The sequence below is a fragment of the Haliotis rubra genome, unplaced genomic scaffold, assembly GCF_003918875.1.
Source record: "Haliotis rubra isolate DU_JTF1 unplaced genomic scaffold, ASM391887v1 Scf255, whole genome shotgun sequence".
NCBI lineage: Eukaryota > Metazoa > Mollusca > Gastropoda > Lepetellida > Haliotidae > Haliotis > Haliotis rubra.
The window spans coordinates 1,179,490-1,192,905 of NW_025766614.1; the positions used below are offsets into that span (position 1 = coordinate 1,179,490).

The 13,416-nt window shown below is 40.4% G+C and overlaps 1 protein-coding gene across 1 annotated transcript in view; it reads left to right on the forward strand.

Moving 5' to 3' along the window:
* The first annotated feature begins 9,362 nt into the window (after window positions 1-9,362).
* LOC124279729 (ephrin type-B receptor 1-B-like) overlaps window positions 9,363-13,416 on the forward strand; it is a 98,631-nt gene continuing 94,577 nt past the window's right edge. The window contains exon 1 of the mRNA XM_046715591.1: window positions 9,363-9,453. Coding sequence (XP_046571547.1) covers window positions 9,363-9,453 — 91 coding nt within the window. The remainder of the gene's footprint in view (window positions 9,454-13,416) is intronic.

Below are 13,416 nucleotides of genomic sequence, written 5' to 3' on the forward strand. Positions count from 1 at the left end.
TATTGTCCAACTGTGTGTGAGTGAGTGACTCTATCTGGCGGCCCAACATATTACTATTGTCCAACTGTGTGGAGTGACTGTGTGACTCTATCTGGCGGCCCAACATATTACTATTGTCCAACTGTGTGTGAGTGACTCTATCTGGCGGCCCAACATATTACTATTGTCCAACTGTGTGTGAGTGACTCTATCTGGCGGCCCAACATATTACTATTGTCCAACTGTGTGTGAGTGAGTGACTCTATCTGGCGGCCCAACATATTACTATTGTCCAACTGTGTGTGAGTGACTCTATCTGGCGGCTCCAACATATTACTATTGTCCAACTGTGTGTGAGTGACTCTATCTGGCGGCCCAACATATTACTATTGTCCAACTGTGTGTGAGTGACTCTATCTGGCGGCCCAACATATTACTATTGTCCAACTGTGTGTGAGTGACTCTATCTGGCGGCCCAACATATTACTATTGTCCAACTGTGTGTGAGTGACTCTATCTGGCGGCCCAACATATTACTATTGTCCAACTGTGTGTGAGTGAGTGACTCTATCTGGCGGCCCAACATATTACTATTGTCCAACTGTGTGTGAGTGACTCTATCTGGCGGCCCAACATATTACTGTTGTCCAACTGTGTGAGTGACTCTATTGGCGGCCCAACATATTACTGTTGTCCAACTGTGTGTGAGTGACTCTATCTGGCGGCCCAACATATTACTATTGTCCAACTGTGTGTGAGTGAGTGACTCTATCTGGCGGCCCAACATATTACTGTTGTCCAACTGTGTGTGAGTGACTCTATCTGGCGGCCCAACATATTACTATTGTCCAACTGTGTGTGAGTGATCTTCCTATCTGGCGGTCCAACATATTACTATTGTCAACTGTGTGTACCCGACATTATACCTCTATCTGATCTCCCAACATATGCCAACCATTGTACAACTGTGTTGTGAGTGACTCTATCTGGCGGCCCAACATATTACTATTGTCCAACTGTGTGTGAGTGACTCTATCTGGCGGCCCAACATATTACTATTGTCCAACTGTGTGTGTGAGTGACTCTATCTGGCGGACCAACATATTACTGTTGTCCAACTGTGTGTGAGTGACTCTATATACGGCCCAACATATTACTATTGTCCAACTGTGTGTGAGTGACTCTATCTGGCGGCCCAACATATTACTGTTGTCCAACTGTGTGTGAGTGAGTGACTCTATCTGGCGGCCCAACATATTACTATTGTCCAACTGTGTGTGAGTGACTCTATCTGGCGGCCCAACATATTACTATTGTCCAACTGTGTGTGAGTGACTCTATCTGGCGGCCCAACATATTACTATTGTCCAACTGTGTGTGAGTGACTCTATCTGGCGGCCCAACTTATATTACTATTGTCCAACTGTGTGTGAGTGACTCTATCTGGCGGCCCAACATATTACTATTGTCCAACTGTGTGTGAGTGACTCTATCTGGCGGCCCAACATATTACTATTGTCCAACTGTGTGTGAGTGAGTGACTCTATCTGGCGGCCCAACATATTACTATTGTCCAACTGTGTGTGAGTGACTCTATCTGGCGGCCCAACATATTACTATTGTCCAACTGTGTGTGAGTGAGTGACTCTATCTGGCGGCCCAACATATTACTATTGTCCAACTGTGTGTGAGTGACTCTATCTGGCGGTCCAACATATTACTATTGTCCAACTGTGTGTGAGTGACTCTATCTGGCGGCCCAACATATTACTATTGTCCAACTGTGTGTGAGTGACTCTATCTGGCGGCCCAACATATTACTATTGTCCAACTGTGTGTGAGTGACTCTATCTGGCGGCCCAACATATTACTATTGTCCAACTGTGTGTGAGTGAGTGACTCTATCTGGCGGCCCAACATATTACTATTGTCCAACTGTGTGTGAGTGACTCTATCTGGCGGTCCAACATATTACTATTGTCCAACTGTGTGTGAGTGAGTGACTCTATCTGGCGGCCCAACATATTACTATTGTCCAACTGTGTGTGAGTGACTCTATCTGGCGGCCCAACATATTACTATTGTCCAACTGTGTGTGAGTGACTCTATCTGGCGGCCCAACATATTACTATTGTCCAACTGTGTGTGTGAGTGACTCTATCTGGCGGCCCAACATATTACTATTGTCCAACTGTGTGTGAGTGACTCTATCTGGCGGTCCAACATATTACTATTGTCCAACTGTGTGTGAGTGACTCTATCTGGCGGCCCAACATATTACTATTGTCCAACTGTGTGTGAGTGACTCTATCTGGCGGCCCAACATATTACTATTGTCCAACTGTGTGTGAGTGAGTGACTCTATCTGGCGGCCCAACATATTACTATTGTCCAACTGTGTGTGAGTGACTCTATACGGCGGTCCAACATATTACTATTGTCCAACTGTGTGTGAGTGACTCTATCTGGCGGCCCAACATATTACTATTGTCCAACTGTGTGTGAGTGACTCTATCTGGCGGCCCAACATATTACTATTATCCAACTGTGTGTGAGTGACTCTATCTGGCGGCCCAACATATTACTATTGTCCAACTGTGTGTGAGTGACTCTATCTGGCGGCCCAACATATTACTATTGTCCAACTGTGTGTGAGTGACTCTATACGGCGGTCCAACATATTACTATTGTCCAACTGTGTGTGAGTGACTCTATCTGGCGGCCCAACATATTACTATTGTCCAACTGTGTGTGAGTGACTCTATCTGGCGGCCCAACATATTACTATTGTCCAACTGTGTGTGAGTGACTCTATACGGCGGCCCAACATATTACTATTGTCCAACTGTGTGTGAGTGACTCTATACGGCCCAACAAATTATTGTGGACCAAATTGCGTCTGAGTGGGTGAACTGGGACGAAATAAACTATTCGATTGTTTTCATAAAAAAACTATTTGCTTCAAATTCCTTTTCATATATTGAAAGGCACAATGATGCACTGTTAACGTGAATTGGTTTTCGTTATATTATATTTCATCAAGGTTAACTGATGCGACCCACAGAAAACCCTTCAATAACATTGGACTCGAAAGCCAATTCCAAGTCATGACGTCATTTCCGGAAATGACCATTATAGCTCTACCGAGCCCTCTTTTTAAAATCTGAAAACTATCAGATTTAAGACTTGAGCACAAATATCCTTTTAAATTTGGCGATAAATTCCTCTAAACATCTTTTGCTTCATTCTTATTCAGGTCTTTTACGGAGATGGAATGAAACCCGTATTATCCGTGGACTAATGGGCAATCTCAAAATAACGCGACTACAAAAAATATGAATTTGTGTGAAAATCGATGTGACACTATTATTAATGGAGTCGATATGCTTATTAAATAAGGCATTTGCAGACCAGCTCTAACCTATACTATAGTGGAGGGAAAGTCTTGCTGCATGTTTCGCTTTACGCCAAATTCGATTTATTTCGTCTAGATTAGTGTTGAATGCTCTCTATTGGGAGTATTGCCCCTGCTCAATCTAATTCCCTCCGATAATTGTCATTTTGATATTTTACACATTTCAGCCGTGCGAGGCATAACTGATATCATCGCTATGCAAATGTTTCTCGTTTATGATGGCATGCAAAAGGACTGTTGCATGCCGTTTGTTGCTTCATTATGAAGGAGTCCCCATTTCGCTTGGTAGCCATCACAGGGACCATGTTATCCCAGAGGGAAACCCTTGACCGAGAATTACATGGGATGGGAGAAATTAATTCTCTCTTGTAAATTGGAAAACTTGATTTTATTCTGAATTTGCGGTCACCAAACATCGTTCTATCTATGCATAATTTCGTGAACAATATTTCCTGGTGGTGAGATTAGCGTAGGCGATTGTAGAAACAAGGAAACATTAGAAGCATTAAGCTTGGTGCGTAGATTCACTCGACAACCTCTCTACATTGTACACGTCCACGCAGACGTTCGTTATCCAAGTTTAGCTAGGCAGACATATTTTATTAGAACGTGAATCGTTCATGATGATATCAGAGATAAATCATGTGGATCGACCATAGGAAGTCCACTTTATACCTCGAGAGGACACAATAATGGTTGCTGCTTGCAGCCTTCGTCAAAGACCATCACGGAAATGAGCAGATATTTTGATTCCGTTTAATACTTCTAGATATATGTGTTGTGTTCTTGCATTGAATCCATACAGCAGACAAGAGTCCACACAAGTAAATAGGAAGTTTCACATTTTTCTGTTGCGAATCAGTTTGCTTTACAAAAAACAAACATTCAAAGACGGTATCAAGTTTGCGCTGAAGAATAATTTGTAGTTTGCGCGCCATGTTATGCAACGAGTCTGTTATGCTGAGAAACGTCGCAGTGGAAGCAGAGAAGTCGCAACACGGCCAGCACTGACCTCGAAGGTCGACTCAGCACTGACGGGAGACCAAACAAATTGTCTTCCTTGGTCCACGCTGGGCAAACTGAGATAAACAATAGAACCTTTGAAATTGTTTGGTGTGGGCCTTGCGGTAGTGAAATACCATGGCTGAGGCACGCGGGACTTGGCTGGTTTAATTCCAACGCTGACAAGCAGGAGGCTACCAGGGCCTGTTTGTGCAGCGACAACACCGCCAAGACAATGGGACTACAGTGCAAGTACATTCTCTGGCTTGCGATCGAGTTTATGCATGACGGACTTGTCGACGGAAAAATCGGTATAAATTTGCATATCTATGCAACTGCACGCAGATGACGTCATGGACAATATTATATTGTTAGCACCTTCAATTATGGCCAAGCACTTAAAGCTTAATGAGGCCACACGTAGAAATACATGGGTGGTTACACAACTGTCTGTGATGAACCGGGAAGTATATAATGTGAGTACCCAGCACCGAAACTCAGTGGTGGCCGGGAAGCAGCATTTGTTCACCAAGTTAATTCAACAAACTTCCACAAAGCTTATCCTATCCCCGAGCTCATCCTATCCCCGAGCTCACCCTATCCACGAGTGAATGAGTGCTGCAAGTAAACAAGATTCGGTTCTGCGCTTATCAACTATATTTTGAAATATTTTGTGTTGAATAAAGAGCTCATTGTAGATCGATCCCCTGAAACAAACATCTCCTAAAGGAACTCACCGCCTGAAATTCACGGTTGATATAAAAAGGGGCAGGGAGAGGGGTGGGAAGATTTTTGTTAGGGGCAGGACTGGGTTTTTTTCAGTACTGCTACAGATCAAGCAAACAGCTTTTTTTTCTCAGGAAGAAGATACCGACTAACTGATAAAAACAGGTCCTCATCGAACTAGTTTTATTAGGTAAGTTATCAGGATAAATTATTATATTTTTAACAACATACTATATAGTGGAGAACATGGGGTCTTACGACTTTTAGTAAAAAATCCTTTATCACCGAAAAAGACCAGGGTGATCTGTTTCGGGTTTTATGAGCCAAAGAGAATATGTGGATATTACGCGTATAAGTGAATATACTGAAGGCCTCTGGTTCTCTTCGTAGGCAAAGTGATCGAACACAGATAGATATACATATTGTGATTGATGTTAATGTCATGCTTTGTCATAATTTATCGTTTATTCTGTCCTGCATAGAATATGAAATATTATTAATTTCAAAGCGATTCAAATGTGCACATGATGGAAATGGCAATAATAAACTATGTGATATTACTTCTGTGATCAAAATAAAATCATCGAGGAAACATAGTTTCCGACAGTGAAATGTTTATATAACATCCAACACTGGACATAGGCCCAACGTATGTTAGACGGCAGCTGCGGCGTTGTGTTTTATACTTCATTCATCTGTACTTCAACACTCTTTAGGGTCTATATAGGATACATTGTGTTCTTATCAACAACACAATCTACTTAATTAGTACTGTCAAATTGGAATGCATTACCTACTTTTGTGACGAACAGGCTCTTGGCACAAAGTGACGAACGATATATCTCTTTCCGTGAGTAATGGTATACATCAAACGCGCATGTATATAGCGATTGCCGTAACTGTTTTCTTGGGTTGGGTGAAGAGAATTGGAGTAGTGGCATTCAAGATTATTGCAATGAGCAGCGTTAATGCAATCCAATAAAACCAATAAAACAGCATAATTCACTGATGTGCGAGATCATAATTATACATGAGATTTTCCTTTCCAAATATCCAACAGATTTCCGTTGTTACTGAAGTAAAAGGTGTTGAGCAAAAACGTCATATTCACAAATATAAACATCGAGGGCATTAGATATGACATATGTGTCCACATTTACTTGTAAACAGTAAACACGATTTCAGAAACACTCCTATATATTACTCCTACATAGATGTAAACAGACAACTGTGTGCTCCCTGGCTTATAGGATCTGTACAACGATTCAGTGTTATGCACAACACAAAACATATAATACTTTTTGAACGTTACATACTATATCTTATATAGTCGTTCTGATAAATATAATATAGGATACTTTAATCTGGGAAGTGAAGTCAGTGTTCTATCGTACAGTTTGAATCATACATCTGAAAATAATCACTAAATGTCTAATATGGATGAACGTGGAAATTAAAATTGGCAGCTGAATCGTGTTCAAAGGGCTGTCGAAGCAGGTCCAAGTAATAGCATTGTATTGTGAAGAGATCAAAGCGGAATTGTAGAGGAAGATCACTCCACTGTTACGAGTTGTATGGCTTCCATGAGAAAAATTTGAATACCGCCAAATATGCAAAACTTATAAATTATTTCATTTGAATTTTATTTGGGAAACACCACTGAGAAGGGGTAGGAACCAGTCAATACGTTTTGCATAATGGACACGCAAATCTAATATACTCACGAAATTACCCTATACAGTCTATTTATGCGTAACAGGTCACAACACGATGAAACAATAATATTGACGAATATGTTTGTTTATCAAATCATATAATTAATATTCACACGCTTTAGCAGAGTATTACATTGTCGTATCTGCAGATGGTGGAAGCTGCCGAATATTGCACGCTAAGCGAGATTCAGCGGCACTGTACAACATCATAAACAGCCGATGTGTAGACTCAAGCGCGTTGTTTATCCTGCAGTTAACGATATTTCCAGTTCCAGCAAGGTACATGTATTTCATATGTTATCGATTACGAACAAGATCAACTAGTTTCCGATTGCATGAGCAACGATATACTCTATCGCCACAGGGGCAATATGACCCCCCAGTTAGTCATGACCACCCAATCACCAATATAGATGGCCCTAACACACAACAAACGTGGAGATACTGACGACCAGTTGTTCGTTCTTTGAAACCCCGCTGTGTCCTGAAGCACTTGTTGGTAACTCTTACATACAGGAAGGTAAATATGTTAAGTCATTGAGGCAACATCTGATGATAAGGGCCGTGGTGCAGGAACACTATCATCCTGGGCACCGTTTCACAAAGCTCTCGTAAGCCGAAGATCTCGTAACTTTTCTCGTAGCATTCGTACCTCATATGTTACAGTATAGGAGGTACGAATGCTACGAGAAAAGTTACGAGATCTTGGGCTTACGAGAGTTTTGTGAAACGGGGCCCGGGACAGATATTATCACACTCGCACCAGTGGCATACTGGCTTTTTGAGTTATGAGAAACGAAACATTAAGAAAAGTACAAATTAAATTTACTTATAATACAAATGAGAAAAAACCCAACTAAAATGGATAATATACACGGGTAAGAGGTAAAAACACGATAAGGTATATAAGATATCCTTACATAAATGTAAAATGGCTTTGCCGGTTTGGGCACTTACATGTACAACATTTGGGCTGACCAGGATAAAACTTAACTTAACAATATCATTTTGTACAGTAATTCAAACACTCGTTTCGTAAAATCAGCCTGACACTCAGGCGAGTATTACGCTTTCTATTTTGATGACTATGTCTTGATCTATTTGAGTTTCCCTTTGGATCTCGACCGCCGTCTTGGAAAACCACAATTGTTGAAAGACGTCACCAATCATCACATATGACGTCATTTCTAGTGTGATCTCATTTAAATAATACGTCACAATTAGATTGGAATGACTTTACAGTGCCGGTCAGATGACGTAAACAATCCACTGGCGCGCGTGAAGTGATATTAGCCCTCGGGCACATGTTCATAAACTAACCCTGTGGGTAATAATCTGTTAGTCATTCTCACTTCGTCTTAACCCACTATAGTACGAACCTCCAGAAAGCCACGTACTGAAAAAAAGCACTCATATATGAACGTCAGTTTCTCGTCCAGTGGAAAAGCCACGCATCGTGTAATTCCCCAGTATAAACATATATTGTTGGTCCATGTAGCGCTTTCGGACACTGTTTAGCCCAGGTATTCAATCGCAAAGATAGAAACGGGGAGAATCCCTTTTATATAAAATATAAACATAGCCGGCGTTTAATCGAGCAGATACAGTATGTAAATTAACTTCACGCAATAATGACACCAAGGGAGTGTGGACATTTTTAACACACACACACACACACATATATATATATATATATATATATATATATATATATATATATATATATATATATTGCCTGCAGCTATACAGCAAGGTTGACTTGGGTCACGGGAGGGATTTCACCTGGGCCTGGTGGTGATGGGCTCGGCGCTCATATTAATTACCTTTCATTTCACAGGTGACAAGTAGACAGGGACTGAACGACTTCTCAGTCGCCCCACGCTGCCCGCGGCAAGGGAAGAATATATGAACATTCCGAGCACCCTGAGTAACACGCCACTCTATGACTCGTGTTTGGACGATATTAATCAGTTATATCAACTTCAAAACACTTTTTCTTTTGACGAGACTCACCCTGTACAGACAACAAAAGGCCGTTGGATGTGTTTTTCTCTAAATCGTGGGTGTGAGATTACCAGTTGTATTTATATAGATCAAATATCCGCGAGGTATTTGTATTGGCGACTTTATTTCACACAACTGTTATCTGGTCAATAAAACTTGAATTAATCACCTCATAGAAATATCTGAAAATTAAATTTAAAGTTTCCTTTTTCACATTCCTCTACAGTTCGACATCAGTTGAGTGACACGTCCTGCGATTCAGCTGTCAGTTCTATTATCAAATCGTTTTCTTGAATAATCCACTCTCAAAGTGCTACTGAACAGCCCTGATCGCTTCAAGCCGCTGTCCAGAGCACAGAAATAGCCCCAAATCGCCTTTCCCCTCAAATACCCGAATTGTTTTGTGTCATTTCACACTCCAGCGAGCACAGTTGGTCGTGGTAAAAAGACCCTCATAAATATTCATGAGCCCAGGAGCTTCACTGAGCATGCCCAGAATGAAGTTAGAAGCAGTGTTAAACATGGCGGCGCCGCGACGGCTTGTGCGAATCTGGGCTCCGATTTTTCTTGGATATTTATTTTATTTTACTGATATATCATATGCCAGAGAAGGTGAGTGAGCAATTATTGCATATGTAGCTACCTGTGTATTCAAAATAGTTTATTACAGCCTTTGTTGGGAGTTGGCTCTGTGTATGGAAGCGTCCGAAGCGATGTGATCTCGCCTGCCGCTGACAGGCATGCTTGACGGATATCACTAACGGGACCAAAACACTGGGACTTCTGCAGACAGCGACTGTTTCCTAGCGAGATCACGGATACTGTGGAATTGTGTTAATAATCAGTCTGTTTGATCAACGTTGGAAAGATCATAAGAATATTCATATAACGGATTGTACCAGTGGACAAAATCTGCAACGGGACGGTCCTGTGTGGATGGATTCTCTCGGATTATCTCATATTCTAATCCCCAGAGATTGGGTGTTTTACGGATTTATTATGTGCTCATATTTTATCTGATGTTTTCATCAAATCATTGGTTTGTACAACTGCAACAATGCGAATGGTAATTGAAATCAGTTATGGAAAAGACCATAAAGATCTATTTGCTATCATGAAAAAACGGCACCGATTTTATTTCTTGAGCTAGATCACACAAAACTCATTTACTTCTTCGATGCTTATTCCAGAGATATCGTACTCAGCTATCTCAAGGCCAGTAGGTATAATTGAATCGCATGTTTATTCTAGAGATCATAAGCTGATTGATGTGACAGAATATGCATCAAATGTCGCGAATTTGCGGCTCGAAGCAGATCATAGAAACTGAGAAAATTGCGCGTAACAGTTTGTAGTGTAAGAACGAATGTTGTGTATTTATAAATAAGAGTCAGTCCCGAAATGGATTAACAGGGAACAGAATTATTATGTTGATAATAGTTAGATGTAAATATTCAAAGTACAAATTGGATGACGGTTTAGTTTTTCAACCATCTACATTGCTTATTTACGGGATTTTTGTTCATCCGTTTCGACTAAATTGTAGCATCTTCACGAAAATATTAGATCACAATTTGCTCATGGTATACATGAATTTGTCCCCAGTCATCCGTGATTTGATAAACGTAACACTTGCCTTGAGATGCAGCAGAATTCAATTTGTAGTTTGGAATTGAAAGGGTCGAAATCAAACGAGGTTCCCGTTTTCCTTTCAATCTTGTGTCAGTTGTTACATTGTGGGGAGATTGGTCTTGCCGAGCAGCCATCTGAATTCTGGATTGTTTTGTCTATTGGGAGACAAGGCTTATGATTTTCTCCCAACACATACACACACAACCCTTGATGAGTTACTTTTAAAGCCCTGACTACCAGTATTTCTTCCACAGACGAAACTTGTAGTTGTATTGGGAAAATTGTTAAAGTGTTTCATTGGACCTTGGTGTAGAATTAATTTATGCTTAATCATTTCATTGCAGGAGAATATTTGATACTTTAAAATGGTACAACTAAAACTGAATTTCAGTAGTCTGAAAAATTATGAAATTATGCAAGGTAGTGTCAACTTATTAGTTACACATTTGTTTTTGTCTGTAAAATATAATTAGATATCTCTGTGTGTGTGTGAATGTTAAACACATGAAGGTAGTTCAGCAAGAAGTTATCTCTAGACACGAATCCTTGGCAAGTGCTAAATGTAGTTGGTTTGGACTCTTTAATATTTGGCCAGACCATACTGAACTTTTGGAAAATCACGTCTCAACAAAAATAATCACCTATATGTAAATAAACTGTCTTGAATTTTGAATGAAGTGAAGAGAGTAAAAAGTATCCGGACGTGCTTTTGGATGTTTGCATGTCAAGTGTAGAGTTAGAATGGGTTGTGTGGGCAAGTAGGTGGAGAGTCATTAAGTATGTGATGAGGCTATTATTATGAGCTGCTACCGCCCCCTAGTAGTGCTAGTAATTAGGAGAACGTCCCAATGGTAAGGCAATGCTCATGGCTCACTGTAAACTTAGAGCCTAAGTGTTACCTCTATAAATTGAGGTATCAGCCACAGTGCTTAGTGGCTGAATGCAGGCACACATATGTAAAAATCCTCAGATGGGTTTCATACCTGTAATGCCCTCTCAAAAACTAGAAATGATTTTGATTTCATACATTTGTATTGCTATTTTATATCAATCACAGTTGTTGAGTTATAGGTTTTTACCGACAATGATTGAATTGTTTGCTTATCTAGAGTTTTTCACGTTTGTCTGTTAGTAACTAGAATTGGAACATATAAAATAATTATGTATCTAAATATGGTATATTATTCCTCTTGTCACCAATGATATCTTATGAAGACTTGAGTCAAAGTCAAAGTTTTTTAACATATATCATTAACATTACACTCTGCAAGAATGTATTTAACTAAACATTTGAGCCTCTGCTTCTATATTGGCCCTGTTGAAACACAAGTCACCTCTACAAAGCCATCACATCTGTTATAACTACCAGTACCCAGTATATGATTAAACATGAAATTGGAACTTGCTTCTCAATTTGTGACTTTTGACATTTGCTGCAGACTTAAATTAGGGCTGAATATCAGGTCTGGTTAGATTGCTGATGACTGATGTGTTATGTCAGAACTTGGTAATTGTTGATCCGTTCAAGATCTCAACTGATGCCTTGTACTTCAGTCAAGTTTCACTTGGAGGTTAGTTAGTACACAAAGTCACGTTAGAGCTATTGTCTCCACCTGTGGTCAGGTGAAATGTAACAGTAGAAGGGCCTAATTTGTATAACTGACCAGGTATCAATAGTTGAAATGTCAGCTTTCTCCAGCATCAAGTGTACACCATCATCACTTCTTACATTTCAAGGTGCTTTATTGAAACTTTTCGTGATTGTGGATTGTTTGCAGTCTTGGCAAGCGATGTAATGCCCTGTTGGATAGGCTGTAATTTGGGGTGTATTGTGTGAGCTTCTCTTTGACAGTGTGTGAAAGGCTAGGCCCTGGGATGGCTGTGCTTTCTCCACACATTCCAGTGCACGTCTTCTTGCTTTGTTCACACTTGGGCACCTACCTCATGGGCTGGCTATTCTCAGTGATTACAACCCTCTCAATGCTTCCCAAATACAATTCCATTATGTGAAAAGCTATGAATACAGGTTGCGACATTGGTGTATGGCTTCCTCTGATCTTGCTGGTTATTAACTGAGGACCATTCCCTGTAGGTGGGTGTTATGACAGGGCCTGCCACCATCTGCCTGGCCTGGTTCTTTGTGAGATTAGAGAGCATCTAGTTCAAGTGCTTCCACTACAAAATACTTAAGTCTTTATTTGCTAGCCAAGAGATTAGAGGCTTTTATTCAAATTCATACTCATATCCATTTTAAAACTTGGCTTTTTGCTTGAACAAATATGGTGAATGTCCAGATGTTTTCTTTTCATTATTTCCTAATAAAATGTGATGTCATCAGATTTTAATATCAGCACCAACCCACACACACCTGACCTCCTTTTTTGAAGAGTTTAATTTGAGTACAGTTTCCACTTGTTCAGATGTTGTTTTCGGTCTGTTTGAAACTTGATATATGTCTCCTTAAGATGAGTGCCGACTGTCAAGCAGTTGTGACCATGCATATGTATCCTCATAACTTTCACTGTGTTAATAACACACACACACTCAAGAATACAAAGTTTTTTTCACCTCACTTAATCTGCAGGTTTCAATTTCACTGGGGTGGGGAGAATTTTAACTGAGGCTGAAAAATTAAAAGTTGATGTTTACTTCCCGTCTGCCACAACAAACATTTAAATTTCCTAAGTTTGCTGTTCCCTCAGCCTCTGAGTACTTCCATACGATCAGGTCACCAGGCCTGTCCTGGATTATGTTTTCAAGGAGTGAATAAATTTGATTTGCAGAGAGTTAACCAGTGCAAGGGGCCTAGATGGTGTGCAGGTGTACATGTCGTGGAAGTGAAGACCTACGCGAAACTAAAGTATCATTGGGTGTTTTTGAAGTTCCACCAGCAGGACCTTTTAGAATGGAATCCACAAAGCAGTATCATTGTATCATTGTATA